The sequence below is a fragment of the Apodemus sylvaticus genome, chromosome 2 (assembly GCF_947179515.1).
Source record: "Apodemus sylvaticus chromosome 2, mApoSyl1.1, whole genome shotgun sequence".
Taxonomy (NCBI): Eukaryota; Metazoa; Chordata; class Mammalia; order Rodentia; family Muridae; genus Apodemus; species Apodemus sylvaticus.
Window position 1 is genome coordinate 62,858,646 of NC_067473.1, and position 18,897 is coordinate 62,877,542.

Below are 18,897 nucleotides of genomic sequence, written 5' to 3' on the forward strand. Positions count from 1 at the left end.
CTGTCCTGGAACTCACTCTGTAGACCAGGCTGGCCTCGAACTCAGAAATCTACCTGCCTCTGCCTCCCAGAGTGCTGGGATTACAGGTGTGCGCCACCACCGCCCGGCTGATATTTTTAAAAATTCACTATACGGGGCTGGAAAGATGACTGAGTGGTTAAGAGCACAACTTGCTCTTCCAGAGGTCCTGAGTTCAATTTCCAGCAACCATATGGTGGCTCACAACCATCTGTAGTGGGTTGCAATGCCCTCTTCTGGTAGGTCTGAAGGGAGCAATAGCATATATACATTAAATAAATAAATCTTTTTTTTTTTTCTTTTTTTAAAAAGGAGAAACCAGCCAGGTGGTGGTGCATGCCTTTAATCCCAGCATTGGGAAGAAGAGGCAGGCAGATCCCTGAGTTTGAGGCCAGCCCAGTCTACAGAATGAGTTCTAAGACATCCAGAAATACACAGAGAAACCCTGTCTTAAAAAAAAAAAGAAAGCAAACAAAAATTATAAAGATTTACTGTCCTCTATTTGAATGTACATGTTGTTTGTTTCTGATAATTGTATAATCATGAAATTGTCCCCAAAAGTCAAGAGTTGTCACCACAGATTATTACATTTATTTATTTACTTATTTGTTTTTTGTGGTGTGTAGGTTTTGTGGTTTGCATAAGAATGATCTGTATAGGTTTGAATGCTTAGTCCACAGGAAGTGGAACTCTTTGAAAGGATTAGAAGGATTAGAACTTGCAACCTTGTTGTAGGAGTGAGTCACTGGGGGAGGGGGGCTGGTTTTGAGGTTACAGAAGCCCATGCCAGGTCCAACTCTCTATGCTTTTGTATCAGGGTGTAGCTCTCAGCTCCTGCTCCTCACCATGATGGACAGCAAGCCAGTCCCAGTTAACTGGTTTGTATCACAGGAGTTGCCTTGGACGTGGTGTCTCCTCACAGCCATAGAACACTAGCTATAACAGAAGGCATGTGTGTGCCACAGTGTCTGTGTGGAGCTCAGGGGACAACTTGTGGGAGTTCATCCTTCCACCAGGAGGGGCTTGGGCGTCAGACTCGGGCTGTGAAGCTTGGCAGCAGGTGCCCTTACCTGCTGAGTCAGCCCGCCACTGGGCTCCTGTCACCAGAGATTTACGTTTTACACAAATGTATAAGGGTTTTGTGAGTCACTCTTCTCTGGGGGATGATTTTGAGATCTATTTCTGCTACTGCAAGAGTCACTTATTTGTCCCTTTTATTTCTAAGCAATATTCCACCATCTGAATATACCACATCTTATTGTTTTATGTGTATATTTTAAAAAGTATTTTCTTCAGGTTAATTTTATGTCTACTTGACACAAACCAGAGTCAGCAGGAAGGAGCCTCAATTGATAAAACAATGTTTCCGTGGGATCCAGCTGTGGGCAAGTCTGTAGGACTTTCTTAGTGACTGGTGGGGAGGGCCCAGTCCCTTATGGGTGGTGCCATCCCTGGGCTGGTGGTCCTGGTTCTATAAGAGAACCGCAGTTTTAGCAAGCTGTGAAGAGCAATCCAGTAAGCAACTGTCCTTTGCAGCCTCTGAATAAACTTCTGTCTCTAGATTCCTGCCCTGTTTTGGTTCCTGTCCTGACTTCCTTTGATGATGAACTGCTAAACAGAAGTATACCTTTCCTCCTAGGTTGCTTTGGTCATGGTCCTTTTGTCATAGTAACAGTAACCCTAAGACAGATTATTTATTTATATGTTTATTTATTGACAGGGTTTCTCTGTGTTGCCTTGGATTTCCTGGAACTCACCCTGTAGGCCAGGTTGAACTCAGAGAGCTGCTTGCCTCTGCCTTCTGAGTGCTGGGATTAAAATCATACACCACCATTGTGTATGTGTGTGTATGTGTGTGTGTGTGTGTGTGTTAGATGTATGGTCATGTGAATACAGATGCCCAAGGTGGTCAGATGCCCTGGAACTGGAAGAAAGATGTGGAATTAATGTGTGTGCTGGGAACTGAATCTGGATTCTGGAAGAACCAGAATTCTTAACCACTGAGCTGTCTAACTCCATGTTTGTTTTATTTAGGATATGTGTGTTTAGGAGTGTGTGTCTGCCAGTATGCTCGCTTGTGTGCATGGATGGAGGTCAGAGGTTGACTTTGGTTATCTTCTATTTTGCTACACCTTAACTTTGGAGACAGTGTTGGTGTTCTGTCTAAGCTCCACCACACACTTACCTGGCAACTGCTAGGTATGCCCCGCCCCATAGACCTGGCCTACTACAAAAGGGGCCACTTGCCCCTCCTCTCTCTCTCATCGCACTCCCACCTCTCTGCCCCTTGGGCTTTCCTCCCCTCCCGCCTCTCTCCAAGTAGTCATAGCTGGCCTCCACTCCTCTGTTCTCTACTCTCTCTCTCCCCTCTCCCTCCCTCTCTCTCCCTCTCTCTCTTTCCCTCTCTCCCTCTCTGCCACCCTCTCTCTCTCCCTCCCTCTCCCCCCCCCTTTTCCCCCTCTCTCCCTCTCCCCCCCCCTCTCTGCCTCTCTAACTTCTATCCTCTGCCCTGAATAAACACTATTCTATACCATGTCTGTGTGCATGTGGTCCCTCAGGGGGAAGAGGTGCCTGGGCACGGGCCACTTGGGCACCCCCTTTCCCACGCCGCCATGCCACACTCCCTAAACCCCCCATTCTCTCTTTTTAAGCCCCCTTCAGACAGGATTGCTTGAACCTGAAGCTTGTCATTTTGGCTAGACTATCTGGCCAGCAAATCCCAGCGATGTCCCAGTCTAGTGCTTCCCAGTGCTGCGGGGCTGCTGGAGATCTAAACTCAGGTCTTCGTGCTAGAATATCAAAGGCCTTACCCTTCGAGCTGTCTCCTTAATCTAGGATACCATGTTTCGTTGATTCCTTCCTGTTAGCGGACTTTAAGTCAGGAGGTTTGTTTTGTTTTGTTTTGTTTGTTGGGTTCTCAAGACACGGTTTCTCTGTGTAGCTCTGGCTGTCCCTGGAACTCACTGTGTAGATCAGGCTGTCCTGGAACTCAGAGATCCACCTGCCTCTGCCTCTGGAGTGTGGGGGTTAAAGGTGTGCAGCACCACTGCTCAGCTTAAATCAGTGCTGTTATAGCCATGGTTTGCGCATCAGGAAGGACTTCAAATGTACTATCATTTCTTTAACATTTAGATTGTTTTTCAGGTGTTCAACACTTTAGTGCCTAAGACGGCTGCAGTGGCTGGCCTGACTGCTGTGCTGCCCAGAATCAGTCAGTAAGGGGAAATGACGTCAGTAGAGTCACGTAGGTTATAAACAGACAGCAGAAAGGAAATCAGTAGCCAAGCATGATGGCGTATGCCTGTAATCCTAGTACTTAGGTAGATGATATAAGAGAGTCAGAAATTGAAAGACAGCCTGGGCTGGTGGTGGTGGTGGTGGTGGTGGTGGTGGTGGTGGCGGCAGCAGCGGCAGCAGCGGCACCGCACACCTGTAATCCCAGCACTGTGGGAGGCAGAGGCAGGCAGATTTCTGAGTTCGAGGGCAGCCTGGTCTACAGAATGGGTTCCAGGACAACCAGGGCTACACAGAGAAACCCTGTGTCTCCAAAAAACCAAATCCAAAAAACCAAAACAACAACAACAAGAACAACAACAACAAAAAAAAAAACAATCAAAAAAAAAAGAAAGACAGCCTGGGCTATGTGACAAGTTCCAGGAAAGCCTAGGCTTTATACTGAGACCCTATAACAAAATAATATACATTAAAGAAAACTAGCTTTAAAAATAAACACCTAGCCAAAGTTAGGAGGTACAACACCAGGCACAGAGTTGACATCCCAGTACTTGGAGATGGAGGCTGGAGAGTCTTGAGTTCAAGGCCAGCCTCAACAGATACGAATACCAGGCTGGAGTTTCAGTTCACCTCACTCCCCTAAAAGGGAAGACTGACACTGTATTCCCCTCTCCATAGTCTTTTGCTATTTAACTAAAACAAAACACAAACAACAACAACAACAAACAAACAAAACAAATGTGTGTAAGTGCCCACGGAGGCCAGAAGAGGGCATCGGACCCTGTGGCTCCAGTTCCGGGCACATGTGGACCCCCTAAGGCAGCCTCTCACCTCAGTGCCTCGCTTCTTCAGTCCTGTTCTGCCAAGGCTGAGCTCAGCACAGAATCTCGGAACAGTGTTAAATCACGACTTCGTAGCAGAACTGTTCATGTTTATTGTAATATAATCTTGTTTACACTTACTCTTTCTAATAGGAATTTATTTTTGTGTCTATGGGTGTGTTTATCTGTGTACCAAAGTGCATTTGGAGGCCAGAAGGGGCCCTGGATCCTCTAGACCTACGATGACAAGATTTTGTGAGCCTGAGCGTCTTTTTCTAAAGGTGGGATGGGGTGACCAATGGCCGTCTTTCTCCATGAAGCACTCACTACCCATTGTCCATCCACGGTGCCCCACCCCCTCAGACACACAGTTTTGTTCTAGAATGTCACTGTAGTCCTTGCTAAACCATTGGATAGGCCTTGTTGGCCTCAAAGTTTTGTGACTGTTTCTTCTGGAATGACAGGATTGAGAGGTGTCAGGCCAGGCCCTTCTTTTGAATTTTTTGTTGTAATGAGTTTCACTTTCCATTCTTCATACAAATGAAATTGTTTTTTTTAAGGCTTTCCAATTGACTTATTATTATTATTATTATTATTATTATTATTATTATTGGTTTTTCTGTGTGGTCCTGGCTGTCCTGGAACTCACACTGTAGAGCAGGCTGGCCTTAAATCCGCCTGCCTCTGCCTCCCAAGTGCTGGGATTACAGGTGTGCACCACCACACCCGACTCCTTGTTTTTGTTTTTGTTTTTCTCATATTCCTCCTCTTTCCCTAGGGCCCCACTTTTGCTGGCTAGCTCTGTTCTAATGTCACATGTTTTCTAATTCTTTTTTTTTTTAAAGACTTTATTTATATGACAGAATGTCTCTCATCAGCCCTACCAGACTAAGGCATCAGATCCCATTACAGATGGTTGTGAGTCACCATGTGGTTGCTGGGAATTGAACTCAGGACCTCTGGTAGGGCAGTCGGTGCTCTAACCACTGAGCCATCCTTCCAGCCCATGGTTTCCAATTCTTGTTCCCCTACCCTGCTTTGTTTCTGCTTCTAAATATAGTGTCATGTAGACCAGGCTGTACATAGAACCTGCTATCCCTGAACTCCTGCTTCCTCCTACCAAGGGCTCAGATTCTCAGAGGTCTGCCCAAACTGCCTTGTATCGACCTCACCTCTCCTCTCCCTTTCTCACTACTAGGGGCTCATGAACTGTGGTGGTTTTGTATTGTAAATTGTAGTGTGCCTTATTTTCATTTCTGTTGCTGTGATAAAATACCCTGAGAAAAAGCAACTTAGGCAAGACAGGGTTGATTTAACATATAATTCCAGGTTTATATTCCCTCATTTTAAATAAGTCAAAGCGGGACTTTGAAGCCCCTGGCTCACAGCCCCGGTCAGGAGCACGGAGAAATAAATGTGTCCGTGCTGACAGGCGCTCAGGTCCTTTCTGCATCACACAGTGCAGGGCCTCGCCCCAGGGAGAGGGCCGCCCACGGTGGCTGGCTTTTCCTACCCAGGTAACACAATCAAGTCACCTTATGACAAGCCCACAGGCCAACGTGATCTAGACAGGCCACTGCACCATTCTGTCTAGGAGACCTGGCTGTGTCAGGTTTACAATGGAAACTAACCATCACAGTGTACTTTAAGAGGTTTTAGAAGGAAAAAGTCAGACTTTTGAAAAACAGATTTCCAGTGTTCCACCTCCTTTTGGGAAAGATGAATTAATTTTCCTGCCAGGCAACAATTAGTAGAGGGGAACAGGGTCTGCCTCTGGCAACGCAGACCAAGAGTCAGTCCACAGGCCACCAGGTTCATCAAGCCTTTTTTTTTTTCCATAATTAAAACTTTATTGAAAAACTGACACCAAAATAGGAGATCATAGCTGTAGACTTTATAAAATCAAACAATAATTACATTGTCTTGGTAGAGTAACTGAAGTTGATAAAGTTTTCTATGTAAACACAAATTCAGGAACTTGTATACATGATTAGTGCTGCTTTCTTCTAAATGAACAGCCTTCTGTGAGCCTGGCTTTTCGTCCTGTGGTCTGGTGCAATACAGTCGAACAACCCACACAGAGAACCACTGTATGAGCATGGCTGAAAACTGTAGTAATCTTGTAGCAACCTGGGCATTTCACATCCATGAATTAAGAATTTGGGCTGGGCGGTGGTGGCGCACGCCTGTAATCCCAGCACTCTGGGAGGCAGAGGCAGGCGGATCTCTGAGTTCGAGGCCAGCCTGATCTACAGAGTGAGTTCCAGGACAGCCAGGGCTATACAGAGAAACCCTGTCTCGAAAAAAACCAAATTCAAAACAAACAAACAAACAAACAAACAAAGAATTTGGGCTCTGAACCAGCCGTTTCTTCTTATGTTTTTTCTTCTCCTCTTCCTAGGAAGGTTGTAATAGATCTAGGCTTGGTGACAGTTCCTCAAGCACGGCCACTCCAAATTGCTGCAATCAGATGCTCGCTTTCCTGCACCCGGCGGTAACACATCAAGCCTTCTTTAAAAGAGAAAAATAAAATTTATGTGTGTGTGTGTTTTGCCTGCATCTGTCTGTCTGTGCCTGGTCCACAGTGGCCATAAGAAGGCATGGAACAATTGTGACCTGTCATGTGGGGTGGGAACTGAATCCAGGTGCTCTGGAAGAGCACAATTCTCTCAGCTAGGAGCATCTCTCCAGCTCCCCTGCCCTGCCCCCATCAAGGCTCTTAGAGTCATTAATGTATCACTAATATGCCACTGGGGGCCAAATGCTACCAAGTCCTTTGAGATGTCAGTAGGTTCTCCTGCTCTCACCATGATAAAACTGGAAAAAAAAGTTAAACAAACAAGGAGGGCTTTCATTAAGGATTAACAACTTTGAATTGTTGTGGGCTGGGGAGATAGACAGCTCAGCAGTTAAGCACTGGCTGCTCTTCCAGAGGTTCTAAGTTCAATTCCCAGCAACCACATGGTATGTAGAAGCACTTACATTGGGAACTGATGCCCTCTTCTGGCATGCAGGTGTACATGCAGATAGAACACTCACAGACATAAAAAGAAATAAATCTTTAGGAAAAATAAAACAACTTTAAATGGAAAACCATGTTGCCACACAGTGGCGCCAAGCCGAAGCCCCTTCTATGTCTATCACTTTTAGGAGCCGCAAACTAAACTGCCATGACAGGCTGACAACATTTTTTTTTTCTCTTAGGTACAGGGTCTTGGGAGATGACAAGTCTCCCAGTTGAAAGAAGAAAACAGACAACCACAACAGGATACTGATGTGGTAAATAGAGGGAGCCAGGAAAGAGATGAACACTCTACTGCAGTTTGGGACTCAAGGAGACACAGGCTACACTGTCTTTTGGGTGAGACACTGTTCAAGACACTAAGTCAATTTCTTTTGGGTAAAAAATCTATTTAAATTATTAACGCCACTAATCAACAGGCATTCAGCAGCATTGCAGAGGATCCAAGGGCAGTTCAGGCCCAAATGTCAGGGTGGGCATCTCTTCTTAGAGGGTTCAGAGGGAAGGGTAAGTGAGGGCCCATGCCAAGGGTCCATGCTTGTAACTAGGATGTCTCTCACTCCTGGATGGCAGGGGAGAGGAGAGAGTCTGACATCCCGAGGATGTAGTGTGTGATTTTTTTTTTTAAATATAAAGAAGGTTTATTGGAGAAAAGGAAAAGGGGGAGGAGGGGAGAGAGAGAGGAGGAGGAAGGAGGAGGCAGGCTGGGGACATGTGGGAGGGAAGAGGGACAGAGAATAGATAGATAGAGAGAGAGAGGGAAGATGGGGAGGGGGAGAGGGAGTGGAGGGTAATGTGAGATCTCGATGTGAAAAGGTTGGGAGGAGGAAACCCATTTAGTCAGTGTGTATTCATGCTGTATGTCACTGGTAGCTCCTGAGAACTTAGAGCCTGTTTGTTAGCTTGGGGCCTGTGCACAGGAGCAGCTGCTGGGGAAGAGAGACATAGTTGTGTATGGGTACAAACTAAGCATCTGGCCTGTCAGAACCAAATGGGTTCTAACAGAAGGGAGTAACTTTAAAAACAAAACAAAACAAAAAACAAAACAAAAAAAAACATAATTTAAGACAGGGTCTCACTGAGGCTGTCCTAGAATATATAGCCCAGGATTGCTTCCAATTTACAGAGATCCTTCTCCCTCTTCCTCCTAAGGATGCCACCACGGATGACAAAACTAACTTTAACCTTGTCATGTAAAGCATAAGGGCCTAGAGCAGCTTCTAACATACACCGAGCAAGTCAAAAACCTCAGAGTAAATCGGAAGGCGAGATGCAGGCTGCTGGGATCGAGGAATCTGAACAGCGGGGAGCAAGAAGCGACTGGTGCTCCACAAAGGTTAACATATAAAAGCTACTGAGGTGGGGTCTACTAGGGTAACCAAACGGACTGAACTGCTTCTCAGAAAATAAGGAACCACTGACACCTCAAAATGTGGTTTTGTGACACTGCGGCGATGGCTAATCCCCGCACTCGTGTGGCAGCCTGGTCTACAGTGCGAGTTCCTGGACCTCCAGGACTACACAGAGAAACCTTGTGTCCCCCTCATCCCCTCCCAAAAATTCGAAAACACAACCATTCTAATACATCATTGGCTGCGGAAATGGCCTCACCGCAGTAACCGGAAACAGAAACTGACCACTACATAAACGCCACCTAACGACCGGCTAAGAGCAAAGACAAACCCTGAAAGTAGCCCGATCGGAAGGGGCTTGGCTTTTCCTGTTAAAATCTGACAAATAGGACCAGCGGGAGTCTCGAAGAACCGGTCTTCTCAGCCCGTTTGACTCTGACGTCCCTCCGGCCACTTTTGCGCAGGCGCAGAGCTACTATGCACAGAAACACGTAAGCAAAAGCGGGAGCCCGTTCTGCTTCGTTGCATCCAATGTTTTCAGGGTGAAACTGTTGACGCTCGGTATCTAAACTACATTTCCCAGCAGGCCTCTGTTTCACACTGAGACTAAGTTTGGTTCTCTGCGATAGGATAAAAACAATAAATTTAAGTGATGACGTACGAAACAGGAAATAACTTGATTATAGTGTTTGAGTACACCGGTGGAAGAAGCCCCAGTGGCCTAATGGATAAGGCATTGGCCTCCTAAGCCAGGGATTGTGGGTTCGAGTCCCATCTGGGGTGGTTCTGTTTTCCAACTTTTAACACCTTCCAATTAGATGATTATTGCAAATCAAACCTACTATTTATTTTATGTATTTAGAGACAAGGTCTCTCTACATAGCTTTGGCTGTCTTAGAACAAACTCTGCTGATCAGAATGGTCTGTGAACTCTGAGATCCGCCTGCTTCTGCTGGCAGTAAAGGCGTGTGACGCAGCGCCGGGCCATTTTGTTTTAAAACTAGAGAAACTGATGTGAGGCTTTCCTAGTTGAGGGGCTGCAGTTTGCCATACCAGGATATGAGTTCATTTTCTTCCCCTGGGCTGCGGGCATCATCAAGTTTGGAGGTCGGTACATTTAGAAATAGTTAAGATCTTTTTGGCGTGGCCTACGTCAAGTCCACATACTCTGCTGCAGACACCTCTCCTCCGAGGCTCAGCGGCCATCAGCTTATAGTCCAAAGTGACGCAGTCAGAAGGGCCGAGGGTATCGGTGCCTTCCCTTGCTGTTCTGCGGGTCCCCTAAGGTGTCACTTGCGTTCCTCTCCGAGGACCGTCGGTAGGCGGCGCTGTGGGGCTGAGTGGGCGGGAGCATCTCGCCCGAGGCTGTTAGGGCCCCGGCTCGCCAAGGACAGGAAAATGGCGGCCCTGGGGTCCCCGGCGCGCACTCTGCGAGGCCTCCTGCGGGAGCTGCGCTTCCTGAACGCGGCCACCGGGCGACCATATCGCGACACAGCAGCCTACCGGTACCTTGTTAAGGCTTTCCGAGCACATCGGGTACGGAATCCGCGTTTGGTGGCTCCAGGCCGCGGGAAGGGAAGAGGAGGGGCGGTCTGGGCCGGGAGACGGGAGGACAAACGTGTCTGAGCCGACCTGCCCGCCACCTGCGGCTCTCAGCACAGAACCCAACCCCTCGGCTAACCTGCGGCCTCAAATCCCCGCTGGCCTGGAAGCCGCGTGGGGTGCTCCTTCCTAGGGACTTCGTATCTGCCTCCCACCAGGGTGGAGCTGTCTCTGACGATTTCATTGGTTTGTCTGGTACATGGGTGTGGGGGTAAGGGGCGGGCATTGTGTGAAGTAGGTCCTAGGGGTCCTAAGACTTAAAGGCGTAAGGGTACAAGCATCCTCTCTCCTCACTCTTTTCTACGTTAAAGTTTTAATAGGAAGCAATGTATTTGTGATTTGACTGGTGTGTGTGTGTGTGCACTTGCTTGCTTGCTTGCGTGTTGGTGGGAAATGAAGATACAGAAATTCAGTAATAATCTGGCTGACCTGGAATTTGCTGTTTAGACCAGATTGACCTTGAACTCACATCTGATTGCCCTTTTCTCCAGAGTGAGGATTAAAGGCATGGGCTAGGCAAAAGCAATTTTTAAAGCAATTTAGTAGGGAATATTCAAGAGTGGTACTATCATCACCATCAAGAGCCTTTCACCACTGAGGAAAGCACTATCTTGTATTCTATAGAGACTGCACATCTTTAGCTTGGCGTATAACAGGATACATGTTTTACTGGTGTACTATACAGATTGCTATCCTTGGGAAGTACCATTGTGAAATGCACAGATCATATTCCTCTTAGAAAGGAATGGAAGATGGTAGTGCTCAATTGTCTGCCTTTTGGACAAGATCAAATACCAGTGGGGTAGCTAGGGCTCAGGGGCAGTTCCCTGCACAGTCCTGCTGGATCAAGCAGAACTACAATTTAGGGGAAGGAAAACTAATGTTCTTGAGCAATTATCTTTTTTTTTATTTCAGTTTGAAAGGTTCTAAGTTTTATTACTGGACAAACACCCTAATTTAAGACACAAGCAAACCTCTAGGTAAAATGTTGAACTCCATCTGGTAGGACTGATTGATGACCACAGTTCAGTATAAATGCTCACTCAGTCTTGCCATTGTGTGACTCCTTACAGACCCAGCTTCCTGCTCCTCCAGTGTCTTCTCTTAGAGTTATACCTGATTTTGTTACCAATTTTCATCCGGATCTATTGAGGAATAGGACGGTTTTGCTTTTGTTTCTTGGCTAGGAATCGCTTGATCCTGAAAGTCTTGTGAGAAGATATGGCAAGAAGCCGAATGGCGGAAGAAAGGCGAAAAGTCTTGAGCGATTATCTTAACTGCTGAATTTGAGCAATGCAAAACCTTAGAACTAAAATTCACTTAGCTTTTAAAGTCATGTTAGAGACTTTGTATTAAGAACTAGGGCTGGGGCAGTGGTGGCGCACGCCTTTAATCCCAGCACTTGGGAGGCAGAGGCAGGCGGATTTCTGAGTGCCAGGCCAGCCTGGTCCTCAGAATGCGTTCCAGGACAGGCAGGGCTACACAGAGAAGCCCTGTCCCCAAAAGAAACCAAAAACAAGACAAAACAAAAAAACCATTAAATGATAATTAAGTGGCAAAACCAACAGTCTTTCAAAGAGGAGGAGATGAGGTAGCTGGGTATTTTGAAATTCCTCACAAAAGACATTTGGGAGGTAACAGTAGTCAGATCTCAGACTTTGAGCCCAGCCTAGGCTAGAGTTGAATTCAGGGATCGCTAGACCTCCATAGTGAAATCCTATGTAGAAAAACAAGCCAGTAACAACAAAAGAAATTCCTCAGGTGAACACCATAAATTCATGCTCCGAATTCCAGGGTGGGGCCAGGCTTGGTGACCCACACCATTAATCCCTGAAGCCTAGGCGGGAGCTACCCTGCCTCAAGAAACTAGCAAAAACCAACCAACCAAAACAACAAAATAACCCCTCAAAACAACAAGACTGGCAGTGGAACAGTACTTGTCCAGCATGCCTGAGGCCCTGGGTTCTAGTTCCAGTACCAGGGAGTAAGTCTGAGAAATCCCACCCTACTGAGTGCACATCCGAATGTGCTTTCTCATGTTCTCCTGGCTCAGGGCTAGACATTTTCTGTGCTCATCTTTCATCTTTTCCATTCCTTAGGGAGAAAAGATGCGACTGGGAACATCTTTTTTCCCCCTACCCTGATCTTTTAATATATTTATATAACTTTGTGGGGGGCATGCATGCCAAACATGGGGATCAGAAGACATAGGAGAGTCAGTTTTCTTTTTCTACTGTGTGGGTTTCAGGGACTGAACTCTGGGCATCAGGGCTGGCTGGCAGCACATGTTCTTACCCACTGAGCTGTATCAGCAACTTATCTAGCTAGATCTTTGGAGACAGGATCAAAGTGATTTACAGGCCGGCTGGGAACATAGTGAGACTCTCTTCAAGTCATCTCCACACATACTAACTGACCTGGGAGTGGCTGTGGTGTCACACACCTGTAAACCTCAGCATTTGCTAGACCAAGGCGAGAAGGCTGAATCACAGGCCAGTCCTTGCTACACAGCATGACATGATCGTCCGTCCTTGTCTTAAAACGTTTCATTAGAGCAGCTGAGTGCTGCTGTAGTACATTAAATATTACATGTTCTAGTTTTCAGATTTTAACCTTGGATATGCACACTGAGAGAAGGAATTATGTATGCAGTGGTGCCCAGGGACTAATCCACACATCCCCAATTATGCTCAAATTTTTGATGTTCCTACTCCTTTCTTACAATGTTGGACCCCCCCAAATAGTTAAGGACAGAGTATTAAAAATGAAGCATCGTGAAGAACAACCATTATCTAGAGTTACTCTGGACATTGATATGGACTTTATAGCCTCTTAAGGTCATTAGAACCCAGATTTTTCCTGATGATTGGATTGTAAAAAATGAGTTTAATATCAAAAGTTATTCCATATGCATATGTAAATACATACATATGTACATACATACATGATCTTCACTTTGTTACAAAGCCACTATTTTTTAGATAAATTTCTGATTTTTGGAGTGAAAGGTATTAGATCTCAGGGAGTCCATATATCTAGAAATGAGCTCAGGCTTGATTAGATCCCTGGAGGCTGTATGAAAGGCAGAACTCCTCAGGAACAGGTTTCCCACCCAATAAAGGAACCACTTCCCTGCTCCTGGCGGAAGGGACTTGGCTCTCTACAGAACTGCATCTGTGGTTGCACATCAGTCCATGCTAGCCTGTGGACTCTCAGTCCCTACTCATTCTCCTTATTCCTGTCAAAGCCGTATGCTGGCACCCTGTGCCCTCCCACCCTCCCCGCCCTCACTCCCAGGCCTGTTCTAGCTCACTCAGTTCCTCCCCAGGAACTCATTCTCCTTTAATTCACTATCTCTTGCTGTCTCATGGCCATGTCCAGCCTACTATTTCTTTTTCTGTTAGGGACTCCAAGATGCCTCTGGATGTTTTCTCTCAGTCACAATAAAAACCACTCCACAGAGTGGTCATTTCAGTGCTTTAATATAACCCCCCTCATATATTAAACATATACGCATCGTTTAAGCCATAGAACACGAGGCAGCCTTAATTTGTTTAAAGGGAGGAAAAGCATGCATTCTTTATGTGACAAACAGACCTGGAGGTCACTTTTCCTAATTCTATAGTGCTTCTATGGGGTTTTAAATACATACCTGTGCATGTTTGTGTTTTCTGTTTGCCCTGTATGAAAGCTTACTCTCCCTCTGTGGGTCTGTGGATACAGTAGGTGGTGGTAACAGGCTACTGACCGTGCTAAATCCTTTTTTTAGGTCACCAGTGAGAAGCTGTGCAGAGCCCAACACGAACTTCACTTCCAGGCTGCCACCTATCTCTGCCTCTTGCGCAGCATCCGGCAACATGTAGCCCTTCATCAGGAATTTCATGGCAAGGGTGAGCGCTCAGTGGAGGAGTCTGCTGGTTTGGTGGGCCTCCAGTTGCCCCGTCAGCCAGGAGGAAAAGGCTGGGAGCCATGATGCAGAGTCCTCAGCTATTCCTTCATTCAAGAATTTAACCATTTCTACCAATATGTATTTATCATTAAATCTTTTGTAAAGTATAGTTTTTGGGTTTTATTTGCTGTTCTGTATCGTTTGCTGACTGAGTGGTTAGGGAAATGAGACTGGGTGAGTCTGCTGACCCTCCCTTCTCACACTGGGCTCACTGCTGTTCTTTGCTCTTGCATGCACTGGAGTTTGAGGAAGGGATGCCATTCTCCAGCACTCCTCTGCCATATCTCTTCAGACAGTGTCTCGTGCTGAGTGAAGCTCACTGTTTTGGGTTCAGCGGCTGACTATCAAGTCTCCAGGATGGATCTGTCTTGGCTCCCCAGCTGTGGGGTTAGAAACAGACACTGCAGCCGGGCGGTGGTGGCGCTTGCCTGTAATCCCAGCACTCTGGGAGGCAGAGGCAGGCAGATTTCTGAGTTCGAGGCCAACCTGGTCTACAGAGTGAGTTCCAGGACAGCCAGGGCTACACAGAGAAACCCTGTCTTGAAAACAAAAACAAAACAAACAAACAAACAAACAAAAAGAAACAGACACTGCCATGACTATGCATGTGGTACTGGGAACTCACACTCAGGCCCTCATGTGTGCACACTTTATCCAGGAGCCTGCCCCTAGTCCCTGATGAATTTGGTTTAATTCTTTTTTTTTTTTTTTTTGATTTTGTTTTTTTTCGAGACAGGGTTTCTCTGTGTAGCCCTGGCTGTCCTGGAACTCACTCTGTAGACCAGGCTGGCCTCGAACTCAGAAATCCGCCTGCCTCTGCCTCCCAAGTGCTGAGATCAAAGTCGTGCGCCACACCCCCCAGCCTGGTTTAATTTTAAAACTTAGGGCTTTTGTTGTTTTTGGTACTAAATGGAGAGATGGACTTAGTGGTCAAGAGTGTGTGTATTGCCCTTGCAGAGGATCTGAGGTTGGTTCCCAGCACCCATGTCAGGTAGCTAACAACCACCTTTTGTAACTCTAGTTACAAGAAATCTAAGACCCGCTGGTCTGTGCGGGCACTTGCACTCATGCCTCCCCCCCCCCAATCTAAAAATAAAGTTTTGTTTTGCTTCTTTTTTAGTTTTGTTTTGATTTTTGAGATAGGGTCTCGCTGTGTAGTTGTGACTGGCTTGGAACTTGCTATATAGAACACGCATACCTCACAGATCTGTGATCTCACAGAGACCTGCCTGCCTCTGTCTCCAGAATATTGGAATTAAAGTACTACCCGGTTGAACTCTTATAAAAATAAGTAATGCAAGCCTATTCTCTTATTCTAATGCCATAAATATAATACCCGTATTCATCCCTTGTCTCTTCTCACAGTCCCATTGCTTTGGTAAGCATTACTAAGTTTACTATGCATCTACGAATACATTGTCTATGTCTAGGCAAACAGAACTATATGGATGGATATCTTTCTAAAATTTTTATTTTCTTATTGTATAGTATGTATGAGTGCAAGTAGAGAGGTCAGAGGACAGTTTTAGGGAGGCAGTTCTCTTTTTCCACAGTGGGACCCAGGGACTTAGTCTTAATGCTCCAAGTGCCTTGCCAACTTGCCGGTCCAGCGCGTCTATCTTTTATAAAGTACACAACTATGATGTGTTAGGGTCCTGACAGGAAACGATAAGGTTGAGGAGAGTTAAAAGGATACATGAAGATGTGGGATGAAAGCAATGCCAAACCATAAGCTAACAACAGTGGGAGATATTCCTTCCTGAGGCCTGATAAGCAATGACTCTGAAGGAGTATGGCCACAGTTGAAGCCCAGCCTACAGGATGTCCAGGAAGAGGGAACTAACATTTACCTCTTACAACTGTCAACTTGCTCTTCCTTTTAGACTGCAAAATGTGAGCTGTTTAGTATTGGTCTCTTTGATTGTCATGTTTAATCTTCTACAGTCTGCTCCTGCATATTCTACTTGTTTTCTATTTCTCAATCTTCACTGTGTGCCCCCAATTCATGCACTGATAATCCTTTTTTTTTTTTTTTTTTTGGTTTTTCGAGACAGGGTTTCTCTGTGTAGCCTGGCTGTCCTGGAACTCAGAAATCCACCTGTCTCTGCCTCCCAAGTGTCAGTATTACAGGATTACAGGCGTGTGCCACCATGCCCGGCTAGTAATCTTTTTTAATTAAAAGAACATTAGGCTAGAGAGATGGCTCAGCTGTTAAGAGCACTGACTACTCTTCCAAAGGTCATGAGTTCAATTCCTAGCAACCACATAGTGACTCACAAATAACTGTAATGGAATCTTATGCCCTCTTCTGGTGTGTCTGAAGAGAGCAATGGTGTACTCATATACATAAAATAAATCTTTTGCCAGGCAGTGGTGGAGCACACCTTTAATCCCAGCACTTGGGAGGCAGAGGCAGGCAGATCTGAGTTCAAGGCAAGCCTGGCCTACAGAGTCAATTCCAGGACAGCCAGATCTACATAAAAACTCTGTCTTGAAAAACAAAAAACAAAAAAAATTATTTAAAAAATTATTGAGCTAGATAGATGGCTCAACTGTTAAGAGCACTGACTGCTCTTCCAGAGGTCATGAGTTCAATTCCCAGCAACCACACACAACCATCTCTAAAGGGATCCAATGCAGATGTCTGGTGTGTCTAAAGACAGCTACAGTGTACTCATATAAATAAAAATAAATCTTTAAAAAATTATTTACTGATAATTCTGATATTTACTCCAACTCTGAAGATATATAATACAGAATTTTCAAAAATCAATAGCAGGAGAATTAGAACACTAAACAGAACCAATAAGGGAACATATACATTTAATGTTACTGAGTACAAGTTCTTATGGTCTACCAGTTTTTATAAGCCATATGAAGGTTAAAATGCCTTAAGTATCTTAAAATTCAACCTTTCTCCTACATAGAAAATAATTTTAACATTTAATATTTCTAGTTCTAATCCCATTGAAGCTTATAGATTAAACTATTTTGGCATTTCAGGAACATAATTTTTAAATTTTGTATATTGAATAGTTCATAGAAGAAATTCTATTTATACTTATATTTTCCATATTATACATTTACACTCAGCCAGTAGTGGTGGCACACGCCTGCAATCCCAGCACTCTGGGAGGCAGGCCAGCCTGGTTTACAGAGTGAGTTCCAGGACAGACAGGGCTATACAGAGAAATCCTTGGGGGAGGGGGGAATTTACACTCACTAAGAAATATTTTACTTGATTTAAAAGTGTCTTTTCACCTGAGGGGGAACAAAAGTGGAACACTTTACAAACTTTCACATCCCCTTTGTGCAGGGCCATATAATCTTCGGTACTGTCCAAGTTTAGTGTATGGAGTAAGCACTATTGGTAATCTTTTGACTGAAGTAATAAAGTGCCCTAAAAGATCCTTTTGCTTCAAATGTCCTTAATTCCATAAATAAAATTTTCTGTAAACCAACAACTCTTCATTTGTGCTGTGCTTCTCTTTATTGTATATGAGGGCGTCCCTCCACACACAAGAAACGAGACATAATCTTAGACCAACCACCTTGTCTCATCTTTGCTTCAAAGCATATATTCATATGCACAAGCATGCTACCCACATAGCATATGTTTAGTTGGTGCTATGGAATTCATGACCCAGTTAACTCCACTCTAGAATTGTATACTGGGGAGGCAGAGACAGGTGAATCTCCAAGTTCAAGGCCAAATGGGTCTACAGAGGGAGTTTCAGGACAGCCAGGGCCATACAGAGAAATCCCGTCTGTCTTAAACAAAAAAAAAGGAGTAAGTCTTAAAGGCCATACAGTAGTGCCTTATAACCTTATAACTCTTGGTAGAAGAGCAAAAGCAGGTGTAGATAGTAAGAGAATGAGTGATCCTGGCAAGATTCCAGTGAGACTTGATTAAAAACAGACAGTGCTGTTGAGCTGTAATCTCAGCACTTGAGAGGCAGCAAGATGACCAATTCAAGGTTATCTTCAGCTACATACCAAGTTTAAGGCTAGCCTGAATTATGTGTCACAGTGTTTTAAAAGCCCAAAACAGTATAGTGTTGAATGCTTTAATCCTAGTATCTGGAAGGCAAAAGGCAGGTGGATCTCTACGAGTCTGAGGGAAGCTGGTCTATATAGTGAGTTCAAGGCCAGCCAGAGTTACTTAGTGAGATCATATCTCGAACTAACCAGCCAACCAACAAAACCAAAAGAGCAACACTGCCCACCCCAAAACAATTAAAGCAGTGGTGTGGATTCAGTTTTTGGGCTGCAGTTTCCTGAACCCTATTCAAAGAAAACCTCAAACAAAAAGAAATGTTCCCCAATGGAAGAGGGATCAGAGGGATCAGAGTGATAAGGAAAGTGAGTACATGAAGCCTGCTTCACTGAAACTTGCTCTGAATATCAATCAGGAGCTGGATGAAGCTCAGTGAGAGAAGGCATGTTTAGCATGCTCAAGCCCCTGGATTTGGGGCAGGAAGATGGCGCAACAGGTAAAGACCCTTGACATCAAGGCCACGCCTGACAACCTGAAGCTTGATCCTGGGATTAACAAGGTAGTAGAGAATCAGCTCTGAAAGTTGTCCTCTGATCTACACTCACTGTTTCACAAAAACAAATGTTTCTGTTTTCTAGTTGGATTAAGCCCTACAAACAAAAAGTCCTGGTCACAAGATGAAGGGAATTTCTGCTCTAAAGCACTGAATTATTACTCACTTTGCTGTTAATTTTCTTGGTGCTAAGAGATTGAATTACAAATAAAAACATTTGGTAAGAACTAGATGCTTACCTTCTACAACTATGTGACAGGGAAAGAAACCAAATGCAGTTCTGAACTATACACAAGTTAATTAGGCTCATCTGTTTTGTAAGGTAAGTTTTGTTTTCCCCCTCTTCCTT

The 18,897-nt window shown here is 45.0% G+C and overlaps 2 protein-coding genes, 1 non-coding gene and 1 pseudogene across 3 annotated transcripts; 2 read left to right on the plus strand and 2 right to left on the minus strand.

The window, feature by feature from the left end:
- Window positions 1–5,904: 5,904 nt before the first annotated feature.
- LOC127678491 (40S ribosomal protein S27-like) lies at window positions 5,905–9,236 on the minus strand. Its single transcript, XM_052173483.1, has 2 exons — window positions 8,779–9,236; window positions 5,905–6,584 (listed from the first exon to the last, which is right to left on the minus strand). Exon 2 carries the CDS (start codon window positions 6,220–6,222, stop codon window positions 6,064–6,066), a length of 159 nt encoding a protein of 52 aa, XP_052029443.1. The 5' UTR covers window positions 6,223–6,584; window positions 8,779–9,236; the 3' UTR covers window positions 5,905–6,063.
- Trnar-ccu (transfer RNA arginine (anticodon CCU)) lies at window positions 9,158–9,230 on the plus strand. The gene has a single exon. It is a non-coding gene; the product is annotated as a tRNA-Arg (tRNA).
- Window positions 9,237–9,782: 546 nt separating the features above from the next.
- On the plus strand, window positions 9,783–14,107 carry Fmc1 (formation of mitochondrial complex V assembly factor 1 homolog). Its single transcript, XM_052173482.1, has 2 exons — window positions 9,783–9,983; window positions 13,819–14,107. The coding sequence occupies exons 1-2, from the start codon at window positions 9,846–9,848 to the stop codon at window positions 14,020–14,022; spliced, it is 342 nt and encodes a 113-aa protein (XP_052029442.1). The 5' UTR covers window positions 9,783–9,845; the 3' UTR covers window positions 14,023–14,107.
- On the minus strand, window positions 11,117–12,112 carry LOC127677197 (60S ribosomal protein L39-like; annotated as a pseudogene).
- Window positions 14,108–18,897: the final 4,790 nt, after the last annotated feature.